General features: G+C 48.7%; 1 protein-coding gene across 1 annotated transcript in view; it reads left to right on the top strand.

Moving 5' to 3' along the window:
* LOC119177936 (uncharacterized) overlaps positions 1-22,670 on the top strand; it is a 101,024-nt gene that overhangs the window by 4,553 nt on the left and 73,801 nt on the right. The window contains exons 2-5 of the mRNA XM_037429117.2: positions 6,713-7,003; positions 16,131-16,412; positions 17,338-17,530; positions 18,835-19,004. Coding sequence (XP_037285014.2) covers positions 6,713-7,003; positions 16,131-16,412; positions 17,338-17,530; positions 18,835-19,004 — 936 coding nt within the window. The remainder of the gene's footprint in view (positions 1-6,712; positions 7,004-16,130; positions 16,413-17,337; positions 17,531-18,834; positions 19,005-22,670) is intronic.

The following is a 22,670-nucleotide window of genomic DNA, read 5'->3' as shown; positions in this document are numbered from 1 at the left end:
GCCTTCGTAGACTCCCGAAGATTCTTGATAATTCGCGTACGTCTTAAGTGTCATGTTCACCAGCCGTTGCTGGTGGCCGTGGCTCGTGCCCACCACCCCTTCTTCCTTTTTGTAACAATATTTCTTATACAAGTACCAGCATCCAGTGGACATTCTAAATACTAAACGAGAGGTGGCTACCTACTACTACTACTACTACTACTACTACTACTACGACCACCACCACCACCACCACCACCACCACTACTACTACTACTACTACTACTACTATTACTACTACATACATCAGCGACGCACGACCCACGGCTTAAAGAGCTTCGCCGCTAAAAAATCACCACCATATCCACAAGTTTAATGATGTAGAGGTCCTCGTGCAGAAATAATCGGGTGCCCTACAAATATTCTGTACATATTCCTCTACCATAATAGTGTTACGCCTGAAGTAGGGGTACGGGGGTTTATTGAACGGAAGCTGGGATGGCGAGGCCGCACCGGATAAAACTGCCGAGAGATCTTCTTCTTCCCAAGTCCACACTTCTATTCCCTCTTATCAATCCGGCACATACACGTCGTAATATTTCCCCCTTCGCAGACGAAGCGCACCGCGCGTTTCATGCATCGTCCCGCAGTCTAAAAGCTTTGAGGCGAGCCACATGGGTAACCTCGGTCTTGGTTGATCGTCTCCCACTAGCTGTCAGTCGTGCTATTTTATAATCTACTGCACTGAGGCGCTCAAGGACAACGAATGGGCCAGTGTAGTGGGCGAGAAGTTTTGTGGACAAGCCACGCTTGCGGATAGGCTTCCACACCATTACAAGGTCTCCCGGTTCATATGTGACGTGGCGGTGCTTGCTGTCGTAGCGGAGCTTTGAGCGGTCTTGCGATGCTATAGTACGCAGGCGGGCAAGACGCCGAGTTTCTTCTGCAAGGCATAGTGTTTCAGCTAATGAAGGATCGTCATTGTCATAAAACGAAAAGATAGTGTCCAGGGTATAACGAGGGGGTCGAACGTAAAGAAGGAAGAAAGGGCTGTGGCCGGTGGTTTCGTGTTGGGCAGTGTTGAAGGCATACGTGATGAACGGTAAGACGTCGTCCCAGTTCTTGTGATTGGACGCCACGTACATTGAAAGCATATTCACCAGTGTCCGGTTCGTTCGTTCAGTAAGGCCATTCGTCTGTGGATGGTAAGGTGTCGAATGACGAAGTTCCGAGCCACACATACGGAGCAGTTCCTCAACAACGTCTGCCGTAAACTGACGGCCGCGGTCGCTTATTATGACGCGAGGAGGTCCGTGGCGCAGTATGATAGAGTGCAGGAGAAAGGAGGATACTTCGCCAGCAGTCGCAGATGGCAGGGCGGCCGTTTCGCAGTAGCGGGTCAGGTAATCGGCGCACACTACAATCCAACGGTTGCCTTTTGCCGAGCGTGGAAAAGGGCCCACGAGGTCAATGCCAACTTGCTCAAAGGGAGTGCTGGGAGGCGTCACAGGCTGTAGAAGTCCAGCCGGAGCAGTCGTGACTGATTTGTGCGTCTGGCATTGAGTGCAACTGGCCACGTACTGCTCAACTGACTGGCGCATGCGTGGCCAGTAAAATCGCTCCTGTGTACGAAGGAGTGTTCGCGTCATTCCCAGGTGACCCGAAGTTGCGTCGTCGTGCATGGCGCGCAGAATGGAGGAACGGAGTGTGTGCGGCACCACCAGCAAGAAGCGGGAACCCGTGGCCGAGAAGGTCCTCTTGTAAAGTAATCCTTCACGAACGCAAAAGCGTCCGGCCAAAGTGGACGCTCGTGCTTCAGCAAATAATGGCTCCAAGCTGACATCCTTCCGCTGTTCATTTTGAAAGGTGGTCTTGTCCGGGAATACTGGAGTCACTGACGCAATTAGGTGATCGAAATTGTCGGCATCGCAAAGTGTTGTAGTAAGCGGCATCCGCGAAAGGCAGTCAGCGTCAGCGTGCTTCCTGCCACTCTTGTATGACACCGTGAAGTCATACTCTTGCAAGCGGAGGGCCCAGCGTGCCAGGCGGCCAGATGGGTCTCGGAGGCTTACAAGCCAGCACAAGGAATGATGGTCTGTGACCACTTGGAAGGGACGACCGTACAGGTATGAACGGAATCGCTGTACAGCGAAGACGAGTGCCAAACATTCTTGCTCAGTCACTGTGTAATTCCGTTCTGGTTTACTTAAAGTTCTGCTGGCATACGCAATGACATGTTCCTTTCCACTGTGTCGTTGTACTAGAACTGCACCTATGCCAATGCCACTGGCGTCAGTATGAACTTCGGTCGGCGCCGAAGGGTCGAAGTGTCGGAGAATGGGCTGCGATGTGAGTAAGAACTTGAGTTGGTTGAAAGACGTCTCACAGTCATGTGTCCATTCAAAGCTAGTACCTTGACGTAGCAGACTGGTCAAGGGGAAGGCAACGTCGGCGAATGCGGGAATAAATCGGCGAAAGTACGAGCACAGGCCTAGGAAGCTGCGAAGCTCTTTCGTTGAGCGAGGTGGTTTGCACGCTTTCACAGCTGCTGTCTTGCTCGGGTCAGGCCTGATCCCATCTTTGTTCACAAGGTGCCCAAGTACTAAGGTTTGTCGCTCGCCGAAATGACACTTCTTCGAATTAAGAACAAGGCCAGCGTTTCTAATGCATTCCAGAACAATGTCCACGCGTTCGTTGTGCTCACGAAATGTGCGCCCAAAGATCACGATGTCATCTAGGTAGCACATACAGACGTTCCATTTTAGGCCACGCAGAATGGTATCCATGAACCTTTCGAATGTGGCAGGAGCATTACATAATCCAAACGGCATCACGTTAAATTCATAAAGTCCGTCTGGAGTTATGAAAGCAGTCTTTTCCTTGTCCGCTGGATGCATGGGAATCTGCCAGTAGCCTGAACGTAAATCGATAGACGAGAAGTATGACGCCGAATGGAGACAGTCCAAGGCGTCATCAATTCGTGGAAGAGGATAAACATCTTTCTTCGTGATGGAGTTCAAACGGCGATAGTCGACACAAAATCTCCAGGTACCGTCTTTCTTTTTCACAAGGATCACAGGAGCTGCCCAAGGGCTCGATGATTCTTGAATGATGCCCTTTTGGAGCATTTCACGCACTTGATTGTCTATTATCTTGCGCTCGGACGGCGATACTCGGTACGGTTTTTGTCGGATTGGCTGTGCTGTTTGTGTATTTATCCTATGGCGTATACGAAATGGAGGAATGGAAGGCGTATGGTCACTCTGGGAGAAATCAAAAACTTGCAAGTACTTTAACAAAACGTCCACAAGCATTCTGCGCTTGTCGGCAGTCAGCGCCTTATCAACCATAGGTAAAACTTTCGAACTGTCTGAGCAGGCGGTCACTTGTTCATCCCGTCGAACGTCACTGAGGACAGCTACTGTTGTTGGCGAGTATTCTTTAAACGACGCTAGCTTAAGTCCTCCTGGTAGCAGCACCGGTTCGTTTGAATAATTCGTTGTCCAAAGGTCTGAACGACCTTCACTCACTGAAACTATGCTGTGGGGTACCAACGTGTTCTTCTTTATACAACTTAGATGGAAAGGCTCCACTAGCGCATCGAAACTGGTCTTATTGTCGTTAATATGCGAAGAAGCTACTGGAACGCGCACAGCACAGAAGGCCGGGATAACGGTATCTTCATAGACTCGGAGCGCACCGCTTTCCGTACCCGAATTCTCGATAAGTCCATGAGGAACAGCGTCACTTATGATAACTTCGCCATTTCGACAGTCTACAGTGGCTCCGCACATTCGCAAGAAATCTATGCCTAGAATGATGTCATGAGTGCTCCGCGGAAGAACCGTGAATTCTGTCACAAACACTTGATCACTCAGTAACACTGCCGCGGTACAAACACCAATCGGACACAACGAGTTGCCGCCCACGCCACAGAACGTTATCGCTTTCTCCAACAAAAAGGTCACCTTTCTTCCCAAACGAGCTTTGAACGCAGCACTCATGATCGACACGGCGGCTCCAGTGTCCACCAAAGCCATCGTATGTACACCATCAACAAAAACTTGCACTTTGTTTTTAAACATAAGCACCGGTGGAGGTATCTCTTCTTGCAGCGAATCACCAGCGACCTCACCCCCAGCGGCCGCGCTGCCTAGTTTTCCGGAGGCGGCGAAGGGTAGCGGCGCCTAGGAGACGGCGACCGATTGGAGCGAGGGGCTGGCGGGGGTGTCAGACTGCGGTCAGAGGCTGGAGAACGGTTTCGCAGCGGCCTTGGTGTCTCGTAAGATGCGCTTCCAGGGAACGTTGGTGCTTGTGCAAAGTCGGACAGGTGGGATCTCGGTGGCCAGTCGTACCTCGGCGGCTGCCGGTAGTTACAGTACCTGGCAATGTGGCCTTCGACGCCACAGTTGTAGCAGATGGGTAGGGGTCGCTCGCCGAACCACTGCTGAGAGCGCTGGGCTGTGTAGGGTCGCCTAACCGAACGGGGTGGAGCAGATTGCTGAACGGGAGCTGCGCGCCTCTGTGGGGCGGGGCCGGGACGAAGACGTTGGTCATACCGCTGGTCAGACGCGAATGAGTCTCGGCGTGGCCACGAAGCCCTAGCTTCGCGAACGTCTGTCACACATACTGATGGTGGCAGGGGAGCGAACGGGGCCGGGTAGTAGGATGAACAGGTAGGCGTATGGCGGATGGTGTCGTGGAACAGTGTGTCTTGTCGCTGTAGTTCTTCCCGCACTATTGTCCGGATAGTAGCGGCAAGGTCGGCGGGCGGGCTCACGTCGACGCTGGCGACCGTTGTTACATTTGCCAGCCTACCAAATTTCGGGGCAATACGACGGGTCTTTAGCTTCTCAAAAGTACGGCAGTGACGTTGGACGGCGGAGACGGAAGTGAGGTCTTCCCTGCCTATCAAAAAGTTGTAGACGTCCTCTGCTATACCCTTCAGAAGGTGGCCGACCATGTCCTCTTCAGTCATGTACGGGTCTATGATCTTGCAGAGCATCAGGACCTCCTCTATGTAGGTGGTACACGTTTCTCCAGGAGTCTGAGCTCTTTGAGCCAACGTGCGCTCCGCGCTCTTCTTTTTTGAATCAGAGTCGCCGAAGCATTTCTTGAGCTCTTCAGTGAAACGATCCCACGTTGTTAAGGAATCTTCGTGGTTTTCGTACCACATCAGAGCTGTTTCCGTGAGAAACAGCGCGACATTTCCCAGTTGGTCGGTGGCATCCCAGCAGTTGTACCGGCTCACCCTTTTGTACTGTGTCAGCCACGCATCCACATCTTCTCCTGCTCTTCCCGCGAACGGGCGGGGTTCCATATAGTGATATCGAGGTGCAGCTGGCACTGACCTTTGTGTGGTTGAGAAGGCGTGACCTTCGCTCTCGGCCATGGCAGTTGGTGTCGGTGGCAGACCGGCAATACGACGGCTCCGGCGAAGTTCGAACAGCTGTGGCTCCGTGGTTCGTCGACGTATACTGTACCCAGCACCTTCCACCACTCTGTTACGCCTGAAGTAGGGGTACGGGGGTTTATTGAACGGAAGCTGGGATGGCGAGGCCGCACCGGATAAAACTGCCGAGAGATCTTCTTCTTCCCAAGTCCACACTTCTATTCCCTCTTATCAATCCGGCACATACACGTCGTAATAATAGAAAGACCTGATGAATTTGCTTGACAGCACACCCGCTTAGTTTCTGCTTCGTTAGCCCGCAGCTCTGAGTTCGCTTGACGGTGAATCTTTTGCTGATAGGTTTCCCGGGCTCTCACTGCAATGGTATTTATTGACTGTGAGCATGAGATGGTGCTACGTTGCGAGCTCACCTCGCTGCTGCCTTGGTTTCCGAAGATCTAGTGCTGTAGAGCGGTAAAAATGAATGTTGACTGACTGAGCTCCCAGCGAAAAGAAAAAAAAAAGACCCCGAATGCGAGCCCTGTATACGGCTGGGCCCTCTAGTGGTCGCCTGTGTAACTGAATGGCCACGCGCCGCCGCTTGCGTGGCTCACCGGGGAAAGTGAAGCTGCGAGAGAACACATTGGCGCCTCCAGAAGGAGCAACTAGAACTAGTGTATGCGCTACCGGCCACAAACGAGGCGCTAGCCAAAGAAGCTTGATGAACAAGCACCTAAAACCGTGGGGGAGGCCCAATGGGAATCGAAAAAGTTTAGTGCAGTATCTTAATTGAAAAGAAGTACTGCTCTGATATGGCGATAGATAGATGGCTGGCACATCTTTTTTCTCCGCAGATATAAAGATGTGAAAAGCTGGAAAGCTTTGATTTATTATCGGATGGTTTAATCTCAGTGCTTAGATATAACGGTCGCGTCAAAAGGGTAACGTTCCAGTTCTCGTCAACGCTTTCTCGTGTTTTTTTTGTTTTTTTAAGGGCGAAGCTTCTTAGGGTGTGCGTCGTTCCCTTCTCCGTTTGTAGGTAGTATGTAAGTATGTCACATACTTCGGGTGATGCCCTGCCGATCTAACATCGACGTGTGGCAGACTCGCCGGCTTCCACTTCACGATAGTTATAGCGCGAGAACAAACCGACGACACAGACACAAGAAGGACATGAAGGTCTGTGTCGACGTTTTGTTCTCGCGCTATAACTATTGTCATGCTATACATATTTGCTATACCAATTTGCTATACCAATGCTATACCAATTTTTGTTCGTAACTGCTCGTATAACACCTACGCATCACCAGTCGTCGTGAGTGGCGCATTCGTTTTCCGCAGAGCACTGTTCGGTTGTCGTAAGATCAAGGAGACGCGTAGCGAAGCACTGATTCCCGGAGTTATAAAGCAGACCATGGCCATCATCGTGGAGTTTGCGTACAAGCGTATGACGCGGGTGGACTGCGATAACGTCGAAAGCCTGCTGGAGGCGGCTGACTACCTCTGCGTCATGGGCATAATCAAGGACTGCTGCGACTTCCTTGTCTCAATCATGACTCCCGAAAACTGCATTTCCATACGCAATGTGGCCAAGCTGTACAACTGTTCCGGTCTCACCACGAAGGCTTACAAGTGAGTGAAAGGTCAAATTCCCAAAACTTCTTCGTTATTGCTCTCTTCTGCTAGAGTGGTGGCTATCTGTGATGGTTTGAGAAAATAATTGTATGAATTATGCTTGTACGGATACTTCATACAATCCCAACTCTGAATGATAAGACTAGAAGCTAGAGCGAGTTCGTGTGCATTTATATTTAATCTTTCGTTGATACAGCGCCCAGGAGATGAGGATGAAACATAAGAGGCCTTTGACAGGCTTTTGATAAATGGCGCGATTACCCTCGTTAATGTCTCTGAATTAATTCTTTTGTTGGTATTAATTCGGAAAGCATATAACAATAACTCTATATATACATTGCGTATGATGGGTGGATGCAGAAACTTCATTGAATATCCCAAGAAATGTTATTAGAGCGCGTGGGGTCACTGCCTCGTGGTGACCAGCAGGCCGACTATGGCTGCTGCATTGTGGTCTCTCTGGATAACCCACAGATGGTCCCCGTAGTCGGAACTTTGAACTGAGACATTCCATCTTGACTAATCTTCGGAATTGTTCATCGTTACAAGCTGCGTCGAGGTAGCATGTCATCTAAGTTAGCTGAATTGCCGCCCTCCGTGAAGGTACTGCCAGTGCACATGTCTACACAGATGCGATTAAAGAACCATGTACCCTCAATTTTCACTTTCACTAAATCACTTTTTGATTTGTCCCCTGTGAAGATTGATTCCCTACGCATCACTAAAACACTCTTAATCCAACTGCACGGTTAATAATTGCGAATGCTTTGCTTTTAATTGCAACCCTTATATATTGCGGAATTCAATCACATATCACCTGCTTGAAGCGTATGGGCTAAGTCGTAGACGATTCTATCCAAGATAATCAGCGCCGTGCGGGCACCAGCTCGTCTCAGAGGCAATGCTTATGAACTACAGGTTTTCCCGCTCACTTTAATCGAAATTCCTGCTTAAATATTCCACACACCATTGAACTAATCTGAGCATCAAGTTATTTATTGTATGTGCCAATCATTTAATCCCAGTTTCAACATATTTATTTCAAGCGTCAGCTCAGTTGGGCAACGTACAAGTGCCACCATGTTTATTCCAATTGCCAACGGCTTTAATTCAGGTGCCACTCAGTTTATTCCATGCACCAGAATCTCATGGTTTGCCACTTTATACAGTTTAAATGTCGGAATAATGTAAACATGAAGCGACGTACAGGAAGAACTTTTTGCACACCTATACATGCTAGCGCTTATGAAATGTGGTGCAGTGCTATGTCCTCCTTACGTATTGGTGTCATAGCTTCAAATTAAAAAAAGTGTCTATTATTTGCATTTATTGGTACTAAATGTATTTGCTCATAGAGTCTATGTTAGTCTGTGCTGCATCGCTAGTGCATTTTTCCGGCTAATCATCTACATCAACGCAATGCAGAGGCTCATGTCGTCTGCTCAGCAGACAACTTTTGGATGCTTATTCGCTGAGGCTTTCGCAGTCCTCTGCTCAGCCCGTGAGAACAATGGTGACCGACAGATGATATTCTTCCGTTCTTGAAACGACAAGTAATCACTTAAAAACTAAACTTTAAGTTATTTTTGTTCATGAGGAATTAAATTTTTGTATAAAAGCATCAAAACAGATACTCCTGTGTTCATGTAACAGACAACGCTAGTGTTGCTGAAGCGTGTTTGCTTTAAACACGCGTGTTTTATCGGATACACATAATTTTGCTCAATAAAAAGATGACAGCTAACTTGAATGTAAAACATGACTTCCGTTGTCCGCATCAAGATTATGAGTCTATGTCTTATGTGCACTGCAGGTCGCAAACCCCTTTGATTTATCTCTAATTCACTCTGCCCTGTGAGGGCGTCCTAATTTTCCTGATTATGTACCTGCTTTTGACCCATCGCTGCATCGGGCCAGGTTTTCTATATCTTGGTATACATTCCGGCAATCCAATAACTATAGCCTTTCCTTCGCTATACATGACCTGTCCCGATCATTCAGTGCTATTCAAATCAAATTATGAGCTTTAGTGATGAAAAGAAAATAGCCATTAGCATGTTCTCACTTTTTCTATCGTTGCCATTAAAATGATTTCACCCGGGTCAAGCACATTTCTACAAGCATGTACACAGTGAAGTACAAACACGCCTCAAGCGAACAACGGCAGCAATTTTTTTTTCACAAATACTAGTGGTGATTACAAACAATAATGATTTGTTATGCTTTGTGGCTATTATCCTAAATATTGTAGGAACTGGGTTTCAATTGTGCTATTGCCTTTACGCCCGATATTTTGCTTTTTGCGCATGGATTAAGCTGGCTGGTACCTGAAATGAAACCGTGGGCAATCGGATTTAACATGCTGGCACTTGGATTAAACGCACTGGCACGCAGCCTAATTGAGTTGGCACTTGAATTAAATATCTTGGTGCTTGGGTTAAATGTTTGGCACAAGGAATAAATAGTTTGGCCCTCAGAATACTTCAACGACGTGCGAAATATTTAGGCTGCCAGTTGGATTAAAGTAAGCGGGGAAACCTGTAGTTCATAAAATCCCAAGCCGTGCACATGCGTTAATCTTGACATACGGCAAAACGGATTTTTTTTTGTTTTGACGTCGGCAACTTTTTTTTTGCACACGTTTTTATTCACAAAAGAACATTTCCACTCATTAGTCTGAATATGTGAAATTTGACAGGGCTGCTTTTGTCTTTGCTATTTGCGCTGTATTTGTACCCAGTAAGGGGGCAGGCATACGCACAAATGAAGTTATTGTTAAAACTTGTCTTTTAGTTGACCAATATATTCTTGCAATTCGTTATGTCATCTCAAAGCATTTACTAATGCAAATACTGTAACGGCGTGGATGCATCACCTTGTCTGTCATCGTAAATTTTCACAGAATTGTTTTTTTATTAAAGTACCTCGACTCCTTTCGTGTAGGAGAAAATGTTACAATAAATGCAAGAGTGAAAGGGAGAGAAAGAGCTCATAACACAGTGAGAATAAGCATACCTTGTTGCGACGCGCACCTCCGACGACGTGACGAAGGGCGCTACGAATCTCACCGCTGCAACCTCTGTTTCGAAAGACGGCGACGCCAACACGGTCCCGAAGACGCCACTGCTTCGAACTCCGCCGGGAAGGTCACCAGCCGCTTGGTAGCGTAGGTTTCTAAGCTCGCGACTGCTTCTGCGCAGAGCTGATAGACGATCGGACAAGACGACGGTGAGTTAAACAAGGTTTATGTACAGCGTATATACAGAGGCATTACAAATTCGGCACTGGGGCCGACAGAGACTCGAAGAGCCGAGCTCTCCTCTCAAACACATAGGTCTGCTCTCAAATGGGCCTGCTGTCAAAGAGGTCTCTCTCGACGCGCCGCAGGGCTTCTTTTATATGCCCCGGGTCCAACCCAAATGTCCAACCAGAAGCGCCGCTGGTCGCGAGGTCAGAATCCTCCAATGAGGTCACCGCTGGGCCGCGTCATTCTTTCCCATGGAATCTGGAGAGGCTGCACTGCAGGTGGCTGCACCCAAGGACGAGTGACGTCGCCAGGCATTTCGTCACCCCCCCCCCCCCCCCCCCAGACAGGAAGACGCCGGTTGTTTACTCGACGGGCTCGCTGGCTGCGCTGACTCACTGCACGTGCGCGCCAGAAAGGCGCCGCGCGTGTTTACGCCGTTGAGTTGTTCGCGTCAGGTGGCTCGCGGGCTGGCCTTGACACAGATTGCCTTTTTCAGGGGCATGAACGTTCGCTGTGGACTCGCAGGCATAACAGCACCCCCGCCGCCAGACAATGCGCCGGAAAGACGAGCTGCTTCTACGTGGCTCGGATGTAAGGCGCGCTCGTTCGCCAGGTCCCTCCAGGTTTGCCTCCAGGGCCATGGGGAGAATGCAGCTCCAGACTCTGTTCCGGGAACACATCAGGGCCATGGGGAGAATGCAGCTTCAGACTCTGTTCCGGGAACACATCTCATTCTTGAGGGCGGATCCCAGCTCCACTGGCTTGTCGCCACAACTTGTCGACCAGCTTCGTTCGTCTCTCCTGACGATCCTTGGTTTCAGCACTTGTCGATGGTTCTGCAACTTGCCAATAACGGTTCGACAACAGACAACACACGACACAAGCAAGTGCCCTCGGTCACCCGACAGAACACCAGACAAAGTATAGTAATACTTAGCTACGTGTCTATCGAAATTTCGTTCCTTCTACATCAAGAGGCACGTGTGAGACACAAGACTCTTAAATGAGAACTCATTTTTTTACACGTACAACATCGTAACGAATTAGAATACAACATAAAGTTGGCTCCTTGAGCTCACTCTGGACAAGAGCGCTCAGCTCAGGTCGTGATGAGGTCAAAATGTTGCCCCGAATCGCCAGCGAGAAACCGAAAGGTTGAGAAGGTACTAGCTAGAACGCACTGCTGAATGCACCTGCATTAGCGTATAGCTTTCCTTTTTTTTGTAGCGAACGTCAAAGTTGTGCTGTTGGAGCATCATGCTCCATCTCAGTAACCGGCCACTTATGCGGTAACAACAGCTTAACCGGACGATACCTATGCGGTACCAACAGCTGCTCATACTTGCGACGTTGCACGGGGGAACAACGATGCGGCTTGCTACGGATTGACTCCTCACAGGTTAGCTCGGTATTGTGTTCGATCACCGTCATGTTTCCGTGACAGTCCGAAAACACGTCTTCAAACACCAAAACAATCTTTCTCAGGTCCTCCTTCTGGACTTCACCTAACCTAGGCTCTAGGTTCAACTGCTCCAAGATTACCTCCGATCCCCTTTCGAGTACATCACTGGAACTCCAAAATTCTGCTCCCTCTTCCTCTGAAGCATTTAAAAGTAAATTTACGACTGCTTGACGTTGAACGTATGGTTTCATCAATTTACTGTGATAAATTTTGTTCGGCCGCCTTCCTAATTTCACTTCATAATTCGTATCAGAAAGCTTCGATATTACTTTGGCGGGCCCTTCCCAATGAACCTCAAGCTTGTTCTTTTTGGACGGCCGCAGCAGCATTACTTGACTACCAACTTCAAATATGCGCTTCTTCGCCGATTTGTCGTAGTACTCCTTCGACAACACTTGTGCAGCCTTCTTGTGGCTTTCCACAAAATCTTTCGTTTTTCCAAGCCTCTGAAGGAGGTCTAAAACATACGCAACTACATTAGGGTCCTCATCGAATCCCTCCCAGGACTCGCGTAGCATTCGCAACGGTGTTCTCAAACTCCTGCCATACACAAGCTCTGCAGGGCTAAAACCAGTGCTCTCATGAGGAGCTGATCTCAAAGCGAACATAGCGGGCGGAATACACGCTTCTCAGTCGCATTCGTGCTCGTAGCAGAGAGCTCTCAGTATCCGTTTCAGAACGGAATGCATACGGTCTACCGGATTAGATTGCGGGTGATGTATCGAACTGTGCACTACTTTTATTCCACATTTATTCATAAAGGTAGAGGTAAGGCAGCTGGTAAAGACACTACCGTTGTCGCATTGGATTTCATAAGTAAATCCGACGCGTGCAAATATAGATAGCAGTGCATCCACGACATGAGGAGAATTGAGCTCCTTAAGTGGTATCGCTTCCGGAAATTTTGTGGCTACACAGAGAGCCGTCAGGATGTACCGACAACCTTGCCTTGACTATGGCAATGGCCCTACTATATCAATTACTAGGCGCCGAAAAGGTTCTGTGATAATTGGCACAAGCTTCATGGGTGCCTTCCACTTGTCCGTGGATTTCCCCGCTCTCTGACAAGTGTCGCGTGAGCGTACAATGTCTTTGATATCCTTCCAGCATTTTGGCTAATAAAACTCAAGGGAAACTCTAGCCTTGGTTTTTTTTTATGCCGAGATGCCCTGCCCATGCGTTTTCATGCGCCAGTTCCAATACTTGGCGACGATATTTTTGTGGCACCAAGAGCTGCTCATACTTGCGACCTTGCGCATTTGTGTAGCTCCGATACAAAAGCCCTGCTTTCTCAAAGAAACATTCTTTTTCTTTTTTCCTAAGTTCACGCTTTCTATTAGCGCTTTAATCGAGAGGTCCTCACGCTGCTCTCGAATGAGCGTTTCTCGATCAACCCTCGACAGCTCACTCCAACTTTCCGCTACAGGCGAGAGCGTTGCAGCCCTCTCGCTCTGATTCAATGGCGCCATGTCGTCTCCCCTTTCTACGGAAACCGCGCCGGTCACTTCGGCGACGGGCCGCTTGCGTGACTGCTCACATGACTCACGCGGACAATTTCCTCTCTGAGGTTCCGTTGACCCGCCGACAAGGTCACTTGAGAGTTCATCGCATTGAACAAGATCAAGCTCCTGCGAAAGCTTCCGCGGTTGCGATCGCGTGAGGGCCATGTACGCTAAGAACGATTTACCCTGCTCTTTGAGAAGCTCCTCTGAGTTGTTGGAGAAAAGATAAGGAAAACGATCGGGAAGGGCGGCAGACACAGCCGCTTCGGTGCGAAGCAGCCGCTTCGGTGCGAAGCTTACCGAACGGGCCTTCAATGACAACCGTAGCTATTGGTAAGCAAGCACTCTGCTCCTCGGCGACTTGCCTGATCCACGCGCATTCTCCTGTAAAGTCATCCGGAGACACCAATGAAAGATGGACAACATCCATGGTTGCTGCTGAGTCACGAAGTGCTCGACACGTTTGCCCATTCACACTAATTTCTTGGATATACCGCTCCAACAACCGCATGTTCTTTTCCGATTCTCGGATTGTTGCAAAACCAAACTTTTGCTTACAGTTTATCGCGATGTGCCCTTCCTTTTTGCAGTTGTAGCAGATTAGTGGCTTCCGTGATTCAAACGCCCGTGTGGTATCAGTGCGTTGTTTAGGAACCTCACTCGATTGCTCTGCATCCGTTTGCCCTTCCCCTACAGTGTCCTTCGTAAGAGACGGGTCCTTCTTGAAATCACGGTGCGAAGCGGGTTTCCGTTGATCAGGTTTTTTTGAAAAGCCCTCTTTCCTTTCATCCTTTTCTACGCGCACTGCCCTGCTATGCAACTTTCGGCGAGTATAATACTCCTCAGCTCACTCTGCTGCCTTGTTTAGCTGTACTTCACCAAGTTTGTCCTGCAGCCAAAGTTTGACATCCTCCTCGATGCAGCGGTAGAATTGCTCCAACGCAACGCATTCCACCACTTTATCGCGGTCGCCATAAACACCTTCGCCCTTGAACCATTCAACTAAATCAGCTTTAAGACGAAACGCGAAGTCAACGTGTGACTCATTCCCCTTTTTAGCATACTGGAACCTTCGCCTGAAAGCCTCGGGCGACAACTTATAACGTCTCAAGAGCACTTTCTTAACCTCGTCATAGCTCTCAAACGCTTCCCTCGACAAGCAAGTTATCGCGTCGGACACTTCGCTGGGAAGTAGAGCTAACAGGTTCTGCGCCCAAAGAGACCGCTCCAAAGCATTTCGCTCACAGACGTGTTCAAACTTGACGAGATAATTCGCCATGTCCTCGCCTACTACGAACGGTGGCAGTTGGTCCCGAATTCTATAACCGCTGACCTGAATCGTCGGAGAAGCTACGCTAGGCGCCTGCGAACACTGCAGTATTGCCAATTCTATTCGTTTCAACTCGAGGCGCTCCCGTCTCTCGGCCTCCTCGCGCTCGCGACGTTCGCTCCTTTCAGCTTCTTCACGTTCGCGAGCTTCTCGCCTTTCAGCTTCCTCGCGGCGTGCTTTGATATCCACCCAGGCCTCATCGACTTCTTCAGCCGACACTCCCTCATCCTTCATGATCTCAAGGATCGCTTGCGTTCGTTTCGCACGGCCCAAAGTAATGCCGAGTTCCTCACAAATTTTGATGAGTTCCTTCACTTTAGGGTTCTCCATCGTTCACACTAGCCTCTTGCTGTTTGCCCCTGTTAAGAATCTATTTGCCGTACCCACTACAAGCCTACTAGCAAGACGCGCAAGCAATTTTAAACACTCCTGTGTTTACAACCTCCGCATTAACTTTGGTTTCAAAGCGCTTCGACTTGGCTTGAAACGATCAAAGCTCACTCCAATGCTTCACACAGCCCTTCTCTAATCTACTATAACCTGAGCTAGAGTAGTCTGGTGAACTGAGGGGAAAACATCAGGCACTCACCGCATCGATGTCGCTGACGCCGGCCGATCCCGCAGCTGCCAACCACTGTTGCGACGCGCGCCTCCGACGACGTTACGAAAGGCGCTACGAATCCCACCGCTGCAACCACTGTTTCGAAAGACGGCGACGCCAACACGGTCCCGAAGGCGCCACTGCTTTGAACTCTGCCGGGAAGGTCACCAGCCGTTTGGTAGCGTAGGTTTCTCAGCTCGCGACTGCTTCTGCGCAGAGCTGATAGACGAGCGGACGAGACGACGGTGAGTTAAACAAGGTTTATGTACAGCGTATATACAGAGGCATTACAAATTCGGCACTGGGGCCGACAGAGACTCGAAGAGCCGAGCTCTCCTCTCTAACACATAGGTCTGCTCTCAAATGGGCCTGCTGTCAAAGGGGTCTCTCTCGACGCGCCGCAGGGCTTCTTTTATATGCCCCGGGTCCAACCCAAATGTCCAACCAGAAGCACCGCTGGTCGCGAGGTCAGAATCCTCCAATGAGGTCACTGCTGGGCCGCGTCATTCTTTCTCATCGAAGCTGGAGAGGCTGCGCTGCAGGTGGCTGCACCCAAGGACGAGTGACGTCGCCAGGCATTTCGTCACCCCCCCCCCCAGACAGGAAGACGCCGGTTGTTTACTCGACAGGCTCGCTGGCTGCGCTGACTCACTGCACGTGGCGCCGCGCGTGTTTACGCCGTTGAGTTGTTCACGTCAGGCGGCTCGCGGGCTGGCCTTGACACAGATTGCTTTTTTCAGAGGCATGAACGTTCGCTGCGGACTCGCAGGCATAACAACCTTTAGTTGGCTAACGAAGTTTGAGAAGGACGTTCACACTCGAGGATATCTTGTCCTCTGAGCAACTTACGGGCCCTCTAGACTATCTACACTAATTTCTCATTTTGTGTCTTAATTTATGTGTGTGGGCTGTGTCAAAGAAGTTAGCAGCGCCAATGTACGTTCTAGTTTGATACGAAAGCCTTCTGTGCTTCTCTGCGCAGCTATTTGATGCAGAACTTCATCGAGGTGTCTGAGAGAGGCGAGGAGCTGCTCCACCTGGAGATTGACGAAGTGGAGGCCATTATGTCGGACGAGAACCTTAACGTCATCAAGGAGGAGACCGTCTGGAAAGCGGTGATTCGCTGGATTGACTTCGACAGCGACAACAGGAAGCAGTATATCTCCCGACTCTTCAAATGCGTTCGCATGGGGCTTGTGGACACAGACTTCTTCGTCGAAAAGATCAAGGCGTGCAAGTACGTGGCCGATGACGAGGCTTGCAGGTACGTTGTCCACGCATCTTATAATCTTGCGGGTTGCGGCTGATGGATTTTCAGCCTAGTACCACACATGCACGCTTGGTGTCGGGCGATTTTAGTTTTGAAACGACCTGACAGACTGCAACTATGGAAAAGGTGAAGCCCTCAGGAAGGAAGTGGTACGCAGAATGACTGGTATAAAACGAATAAGAAGCATATTACAGAGCAGTCATGATTTTGGCCTCAAGTCGGAAACATTCGTACCATTGAGCCACAGGATAACTTTTATGCCTTGCGTGTGAGTCTTCTCTTCCCCTGCGGTGGTCTTCTGTGAGAGCCAATCAAATGTATCTTTCATTTCAGCACCTCTTTATTCAATGAGTCTCTACCGCCAGCACTACAGTGTGGCCATTTCACGAGTTCTTAAGCTCCATACATTCATTTTAGTGACCTCTTACACTTAGCTCTTAGTTGACCAGTGTGAACTTTCAACTTTATTGACCTTCGCCGAATGATTTTCAACGCACTAATTCGCCTAGGCTGCTGACTCTGCTGGCTCTGATATACAAACTGAAAAATCTCCCTATGTGGGCAACGTCACCTGTGTGAAGGAGAGGAACCTATTGAATTAGATAAGAAAATTGATATATTTGTAGATATAACCATCCCAAACCCGTCCCAATTAGATAAGGAAAGATTCGAAGCATTGCCCACGCAATATAGGTCTTTTGGTTATGCTGTTCTAACGAAGATATGCTAGGTTTGAAAGCTACAAAGATAATGTTTCAACGATTTCACAACTAATGTATTCGAAGCGGCGAGGAATGTTTGAAAAATTTATGTTCAAGTCTTGTTTGCCATGAATAATGAAGCCTTAGGTATTGCACTGTAACGCGAAGAGTTTGGTATGAAACTATGCAACTACGAAAAGTTGTTCGTGCATGCGCAGGCCCCTGGTCGTGGAGACGCTTCGCTTCCTCTATGATCTCGACGTCATGGTGCACAATCAGCAGGTGCCAACGCCTCTGTTCGTCCGGCCACGCATACCGCGTGAGGTGGTGTTCATCGTGGGAGGCTGGAATGCCGGAGGGCCAACGGCCGTCGTCGAGACCTACGACACGAAGGCTGACCGATGGATTGACGTGCGTTCGCCTATAAACTCTGTACCGATGTTTTATAGCGTGTACATCCCAAACGAATAAAGCGTTTGCTGAAGTAAGTGTATCACAGCTTCGCTCTCATACCCAGCTGCTTCCAAAAATATACTACTGTACAGCGGCTACTTGGACATCACATTCTTCCACTATCAGCACGCTGGATTTGATAGAGCAAGGAAAGCGTCAGTGTAATCTTCACTTCTGCCAAGGAACTCGACATATCAAGTTTTTTATAGTCATAGCACTGGGTTTTTGTCATCAGTCGTAAAGGCGTCGTCAGTGTATTTGCCAACGTTCTCAGTGAGCGCGGTCACGACGAGTCATAAGACGTTCGTAAAGAGGAATTCACTTGCAAGAAGACAACTACCATCTCCTGCCAGTGACACACTCCCTCATAGCACCTCGACTGATGGAGTGGCAGGGTGCGGCAAAAAGCGGGAACATGCCAATAAAGTGCGACAGTCCAACCACTATCAAAGTTCGCAACGACGGCTGAGTAAATGTTTTACCCGCTGTAGATGCTTGTATAGCTGGCACGGCAGCATCGTTACAATATTTATTGGTATCCAAGTTTTTGTTAGGTCACATTATTTGTTTCGTGTGAACAGGTGAACTATTTGAAAGCATTTCGGTTTGACTTTCAAATATTCGATTGCTTTTGATGCTCATCTACTTGCTGACGCTAACATAAAACAAATCGCTTTACTGTATAATCATCACTTCTCTTACCGTACTATTATTGGCAGTACTGTTTTCTATGAGTAATGAGAGCAGTGGTCCCTTACTTGGTATCGCCGGTCATCTTCACAGTCATCCTAATACCTTAAGCCCGTGCGTTAGAAGGTAGTTAATAGAGGAAACATAAAGTGATTCACCTTTCGTCCCAGCTTTAGGTGAGTGGTATCCTCACTACGGAAAACCATAGTAATACGCAGTGGTTAGTAGCACAAGCTGGTTGTTGAGGTCTAGACTAGTCAGCTATTCATGCCGAGGATGCTGGTAATGAGCTATTTATTATTCTTTTTAAAGGTCTACATTATATGGTAAATAACATTATCAACGTCAAAGAAGTGTTTGGAGTTTCTTGGGTGGGCTGTGTAATGTATCGCGTGTAATGAGCTGCCACAAGAAAGTTGATTAGGTTGATTTACGTAAGCTTGGAAAGAAAAGAATGTTCGAAGGAGGAGACACAAATAGCACGTATAGGCAAGCGCGGGAGTTCATCAATTTGGAATCGGCTGAACAAGTGAGTCGTGTTCTAAATAATAACGCTTTCTCCACTTGGGCAGGCAGACACCACCGACCCATTTGGACCTTGTGCCTATCACAAGTGCGCAGTGGTCGGCTTTGAAATCTACGTCATCGGAGGCTTCAACGGTGAAGACTACTACAGCCGCGTGCGATGCTTCAACGCACATACCAAGGAGTGGCGCTCTGTCAATCCCATGCACGTCAAAAGGTGTGGTAGACTCACTTGTACCTTTTTTGGCATTTATGTTGAAGCATTGCATCAGAGAGGGCTAGCTGGTAATGCACTTTAAAAAAAAAGACAGCGCAGCAAATCTCAACGGAGAGAAAGAATGAAGAGAGCAAGAGAAAGCGTCTGATCTGGTTTATTTTCATATTTCTATTTCAAAAAATTCATGTTTTGATATGCTTCCTAACTTTTGTAGCTTTCAACAATTTTAGTCATAGAAAAAATGAAAACACAAGTAAAATAGGTTGCACTTTCCGCAGCAGTGTAATATATGTTTGTCCGAATGTTAAAACTGTACAATCGTACACAGAGGCGTTACTGCAGAGAGCAATAATTCTTTCTCTTGTGATTTCGTTATTACGGCAGACAATGATCTCTCTCTGTTTAGACTTCTCTGACTTGGTGATACGCGTGGACGCGCTGGGCCTTTTTTGGAAAATAAAAGCGGATTGAGGCTATGTGAAGAAAATAATCGACACACTTCATTCGATTTTTAGGCATTATTTTTACTTTTTTTCTTATATGTGTAGAAGTGTTGTGGCTGTTAAACTGAACCGCAAACTAAGATGTGACCAGGCATGATAATATATTGACAGTAAAACTGCGAACTGTTCGAACGACGTGCTGTCAAAGGTAGTGAGCATACTTTCGGTGACATTTTTACGGCCTGGCTGATAAGGTTTGAAGAAAAAACAATGGCTACGACAAATTTACGTGTCCGATACGTAAATGTTTATGTTAAAGTGCTATAGCATAGGTGCTTTACTCCCTTTCACGCATGCAGATGCATCTTTCAAAATTCTGGTGATACTCGGCGTTGGTACTTCTCACTAGTCACCGGGCTCACTTTACTCGTGACGTACTAATTGCGCTAGCAGGGTGATCAGCAGTTGCTTTTAAGACTTCCTGCGGGCGAGAAGCGTGTCGATCGCTCGGAGAATTAACTCCTTTATTCTAGGACATGCCTTCACTCAGCGCTCCGCCTTGACTCGGGATCAGCGATGTCAGATCCACGTCTCGGCAAAAATGTTCATTGCGAAAGCCAGCATTATTTCGAGATAACACCTTCGTCATTTTAGGTCGAGCGGTGGCACTGTGCTCAGCTCGGCCTAAGGTCCCTAGATGAAACAAGGTAGCGTCACTCAGTGTTCTCGAGCCGTCCTCCTCACTCTCTCGATTACTCCTCTTTTTCTCTGATATCTGCGTCTGTAATTGGTGCATTACTTGCACGTGATCTTGCAAATGGCTGGTGGTGTTATTTATTATTATGCAAAAGGTTCAAAACGAGTACGCATGCGCATATGGCTCCAGCCGGATTCTCGCCGTGACCAAAGACAAAATCGTAGCCAGAACATAAACTGAAGAGGAGGAGCGTTTCGGTGTGCGCTAAGTCAACCAAGATTGTTTCGCCATGCTTGTTCAATGCAACATCTGCGTTTTTCAGCAATGCTGCGTTGCCGTAAATAACAGAAAATGGTTTCGCTCTCTTCAACTTACCTCGTGCTTTCCGAGATGAAGCGCACCATGAAGTGCAACTATGAACCATTTCACGCGAATGCTTTCGTGCAACTCCGTCAACGTATGTCGACGCGGATCTGCGAAGCGAGTTCACTTGTCGGTTTTTATTGAAACGCCAGGCGCGCGTCTAATGCGTGTCTAGTGCATGCCAGTTGGTACAAATGCATGTGGGTATGCACGTATACAGAACAGCTGTAGGTTGTAATCAACGCACCTTCAGAAACATTTCACTCTTGACCAGTTCCCGCTTGAGCCAAAACGCGCTGCTTCGAGACACCTCACCAGTAGAACTCTCACTTTTCAGGAAGTTCCCAGCACCGCATCAGAATCACTTGGCATTACGATTGTCCAAACGGAAACGTCATCTCAGTGCTGCTGGACGAGTGTTCGTAGCAGTCTGGTCGTAGTTTTTTTTTTCTTGCGTGTGCACAAGCCGGTTGTAATAAATCGTCACAACGTCACGCCCTGTGGCCACTTACAGGATCCAGCAAGAGGCACGTCCACTGTGTCACAGCACGAACAAAACACAATCGGAGAAGTGGCTAGTTAGAACTGGACGAAATACCGCGGCAGTGGAACTAAAATGTACTACGCGAGACGCCAGGGCTAATGGTGTAAAGTATAGAACTGCCCAACGTTGCCGGTTGAGTAACGCACATCCCGCTTGCTCTTGTGTCGCGCCGTTTATGTTCATAAAGGTAACTGTTTATTCTACGTCTTATTTCATTCCATTTTGTTTCATTTACATCTATTCACCGTAGCAACAGAACCCAAACATTCGCTTTTGGATGAAAGTTTTAAAACTTCTAGGGGGCGCTTCAGGTAAATAAGCGAGGAGGAAAAGGGAGGGTGTCGCTACCTTGGAAACTTGTTTCATCTAGGGACCTTAGCTCGGCCAAGTGAAAGGTGGGGTTTGACTCGAAGCTTGTTTCAAAACGCGTGGGTAAGAGGGGCAACTGAAAGGAGTGCCATCGCGCACAGAAATGCAAAAGGGCGTGACAACGACGTGCATCCGCGACTGCCTGCAGCGCAGTTTCACTGGCTTACCTCTTTACAGCGATGTGAAGGCTCTGACTGTTATTTGTTTTATTGGGATAGCAATTATATACACACTCTCGGCTGTATTTCACCGCCAGCATCGGCGTGGGCATCGGCGTCGACGTCAGCGTCATGCACCGTATATGTATACGTATCTATACATCTGAAAACGCAAGAAAGAAAAAAAAATTCCTGAAAAACGACTCGAACGTGGGAATTCCGCGTCATTAATGCGAGGCCTTAACCACTGAGCCACCGCGAGGTGGCCACTTCAACGTTCAAACCGCAAGCTATTCATATCTGCCACTTAGGCCTAGTTCACACTGAAACATCTGCTTTCTATAGCGACCGAAATTCCCCTGCTACCGAAACGCAGCGTTGTTCGCACTGGACGCACCCCGAGACGCCGAATATGCCATCTACTACGGGGCGAACGCGGGATGGATGCGCTGTCACCCAGTTTGATTCGCTCAGGCTGCCAGCCGTTAGGCAGCGGAGAGCACGAGGCGTTGGTTTTTATAGGGCAGTTCTCGTGCAGCCCCGAAGCTCAGCCCACCTGCCGGAACGCTGCCACAAGCGCGTTCGTTTTTAGGGGCGAAGCTCTTATGACGTGGCTTGTGCGTCCCTCGTAGTAGGAGACGCGCTTGGACGCCGGAGCGAGCGGACGCGCGTCGCATGCGCTCCGCCGAACGTGTGCTCTCGTTGACCGGATTACTTCGATATCGTCGCCGCCACTGTGTCGGATCATCAAGTTTTAACTGTCCAGGGAACCGCACACCCTTCCCGAGGCTGTGGAGCATCTCCATTTTGCTCTATCGCCTTCAGAAGAACCCATGTGAGCGCTGGGCCGCTGGGCCTTAGCGTCGACCCAGCTCGCCTGTGCGAGTACGGGTGACTAGGCCTAACAGCGGGACCCCTTCCACAACAATATGGACGCTAGCACTACGCCAACTCCTGACGTGACTACTACCGGATGCGTTCAACCTGCATTCAGCCCCAACGACACCCATGTTAACACGGAATCTCTCGACTTCGACGAGCTCACCTCGGCAAGCGAAGATGAAATTGCCGTGCACCATCCTACATCGTCAG

This window comes from Rhipicephalus microplus, chromosome 1, assembly GCF_043290135.1.
Source record: "Rhipicephalus microplus isolate Deutch F79 chromosome 1, USDA_Rmic, whole genome shotgun sequence".
Lineage (NCBI taxonomy): Eukaryota > Metazoa > Arthropoda > Arachnida > Ixodida > Ixodidae > Rhipicephalus > Rhipicephalus microplus.
Note: the sequence above shows the minus strand (reverse complement) of the source record. Positions and strands in the feature narration are given on the sequence as shown.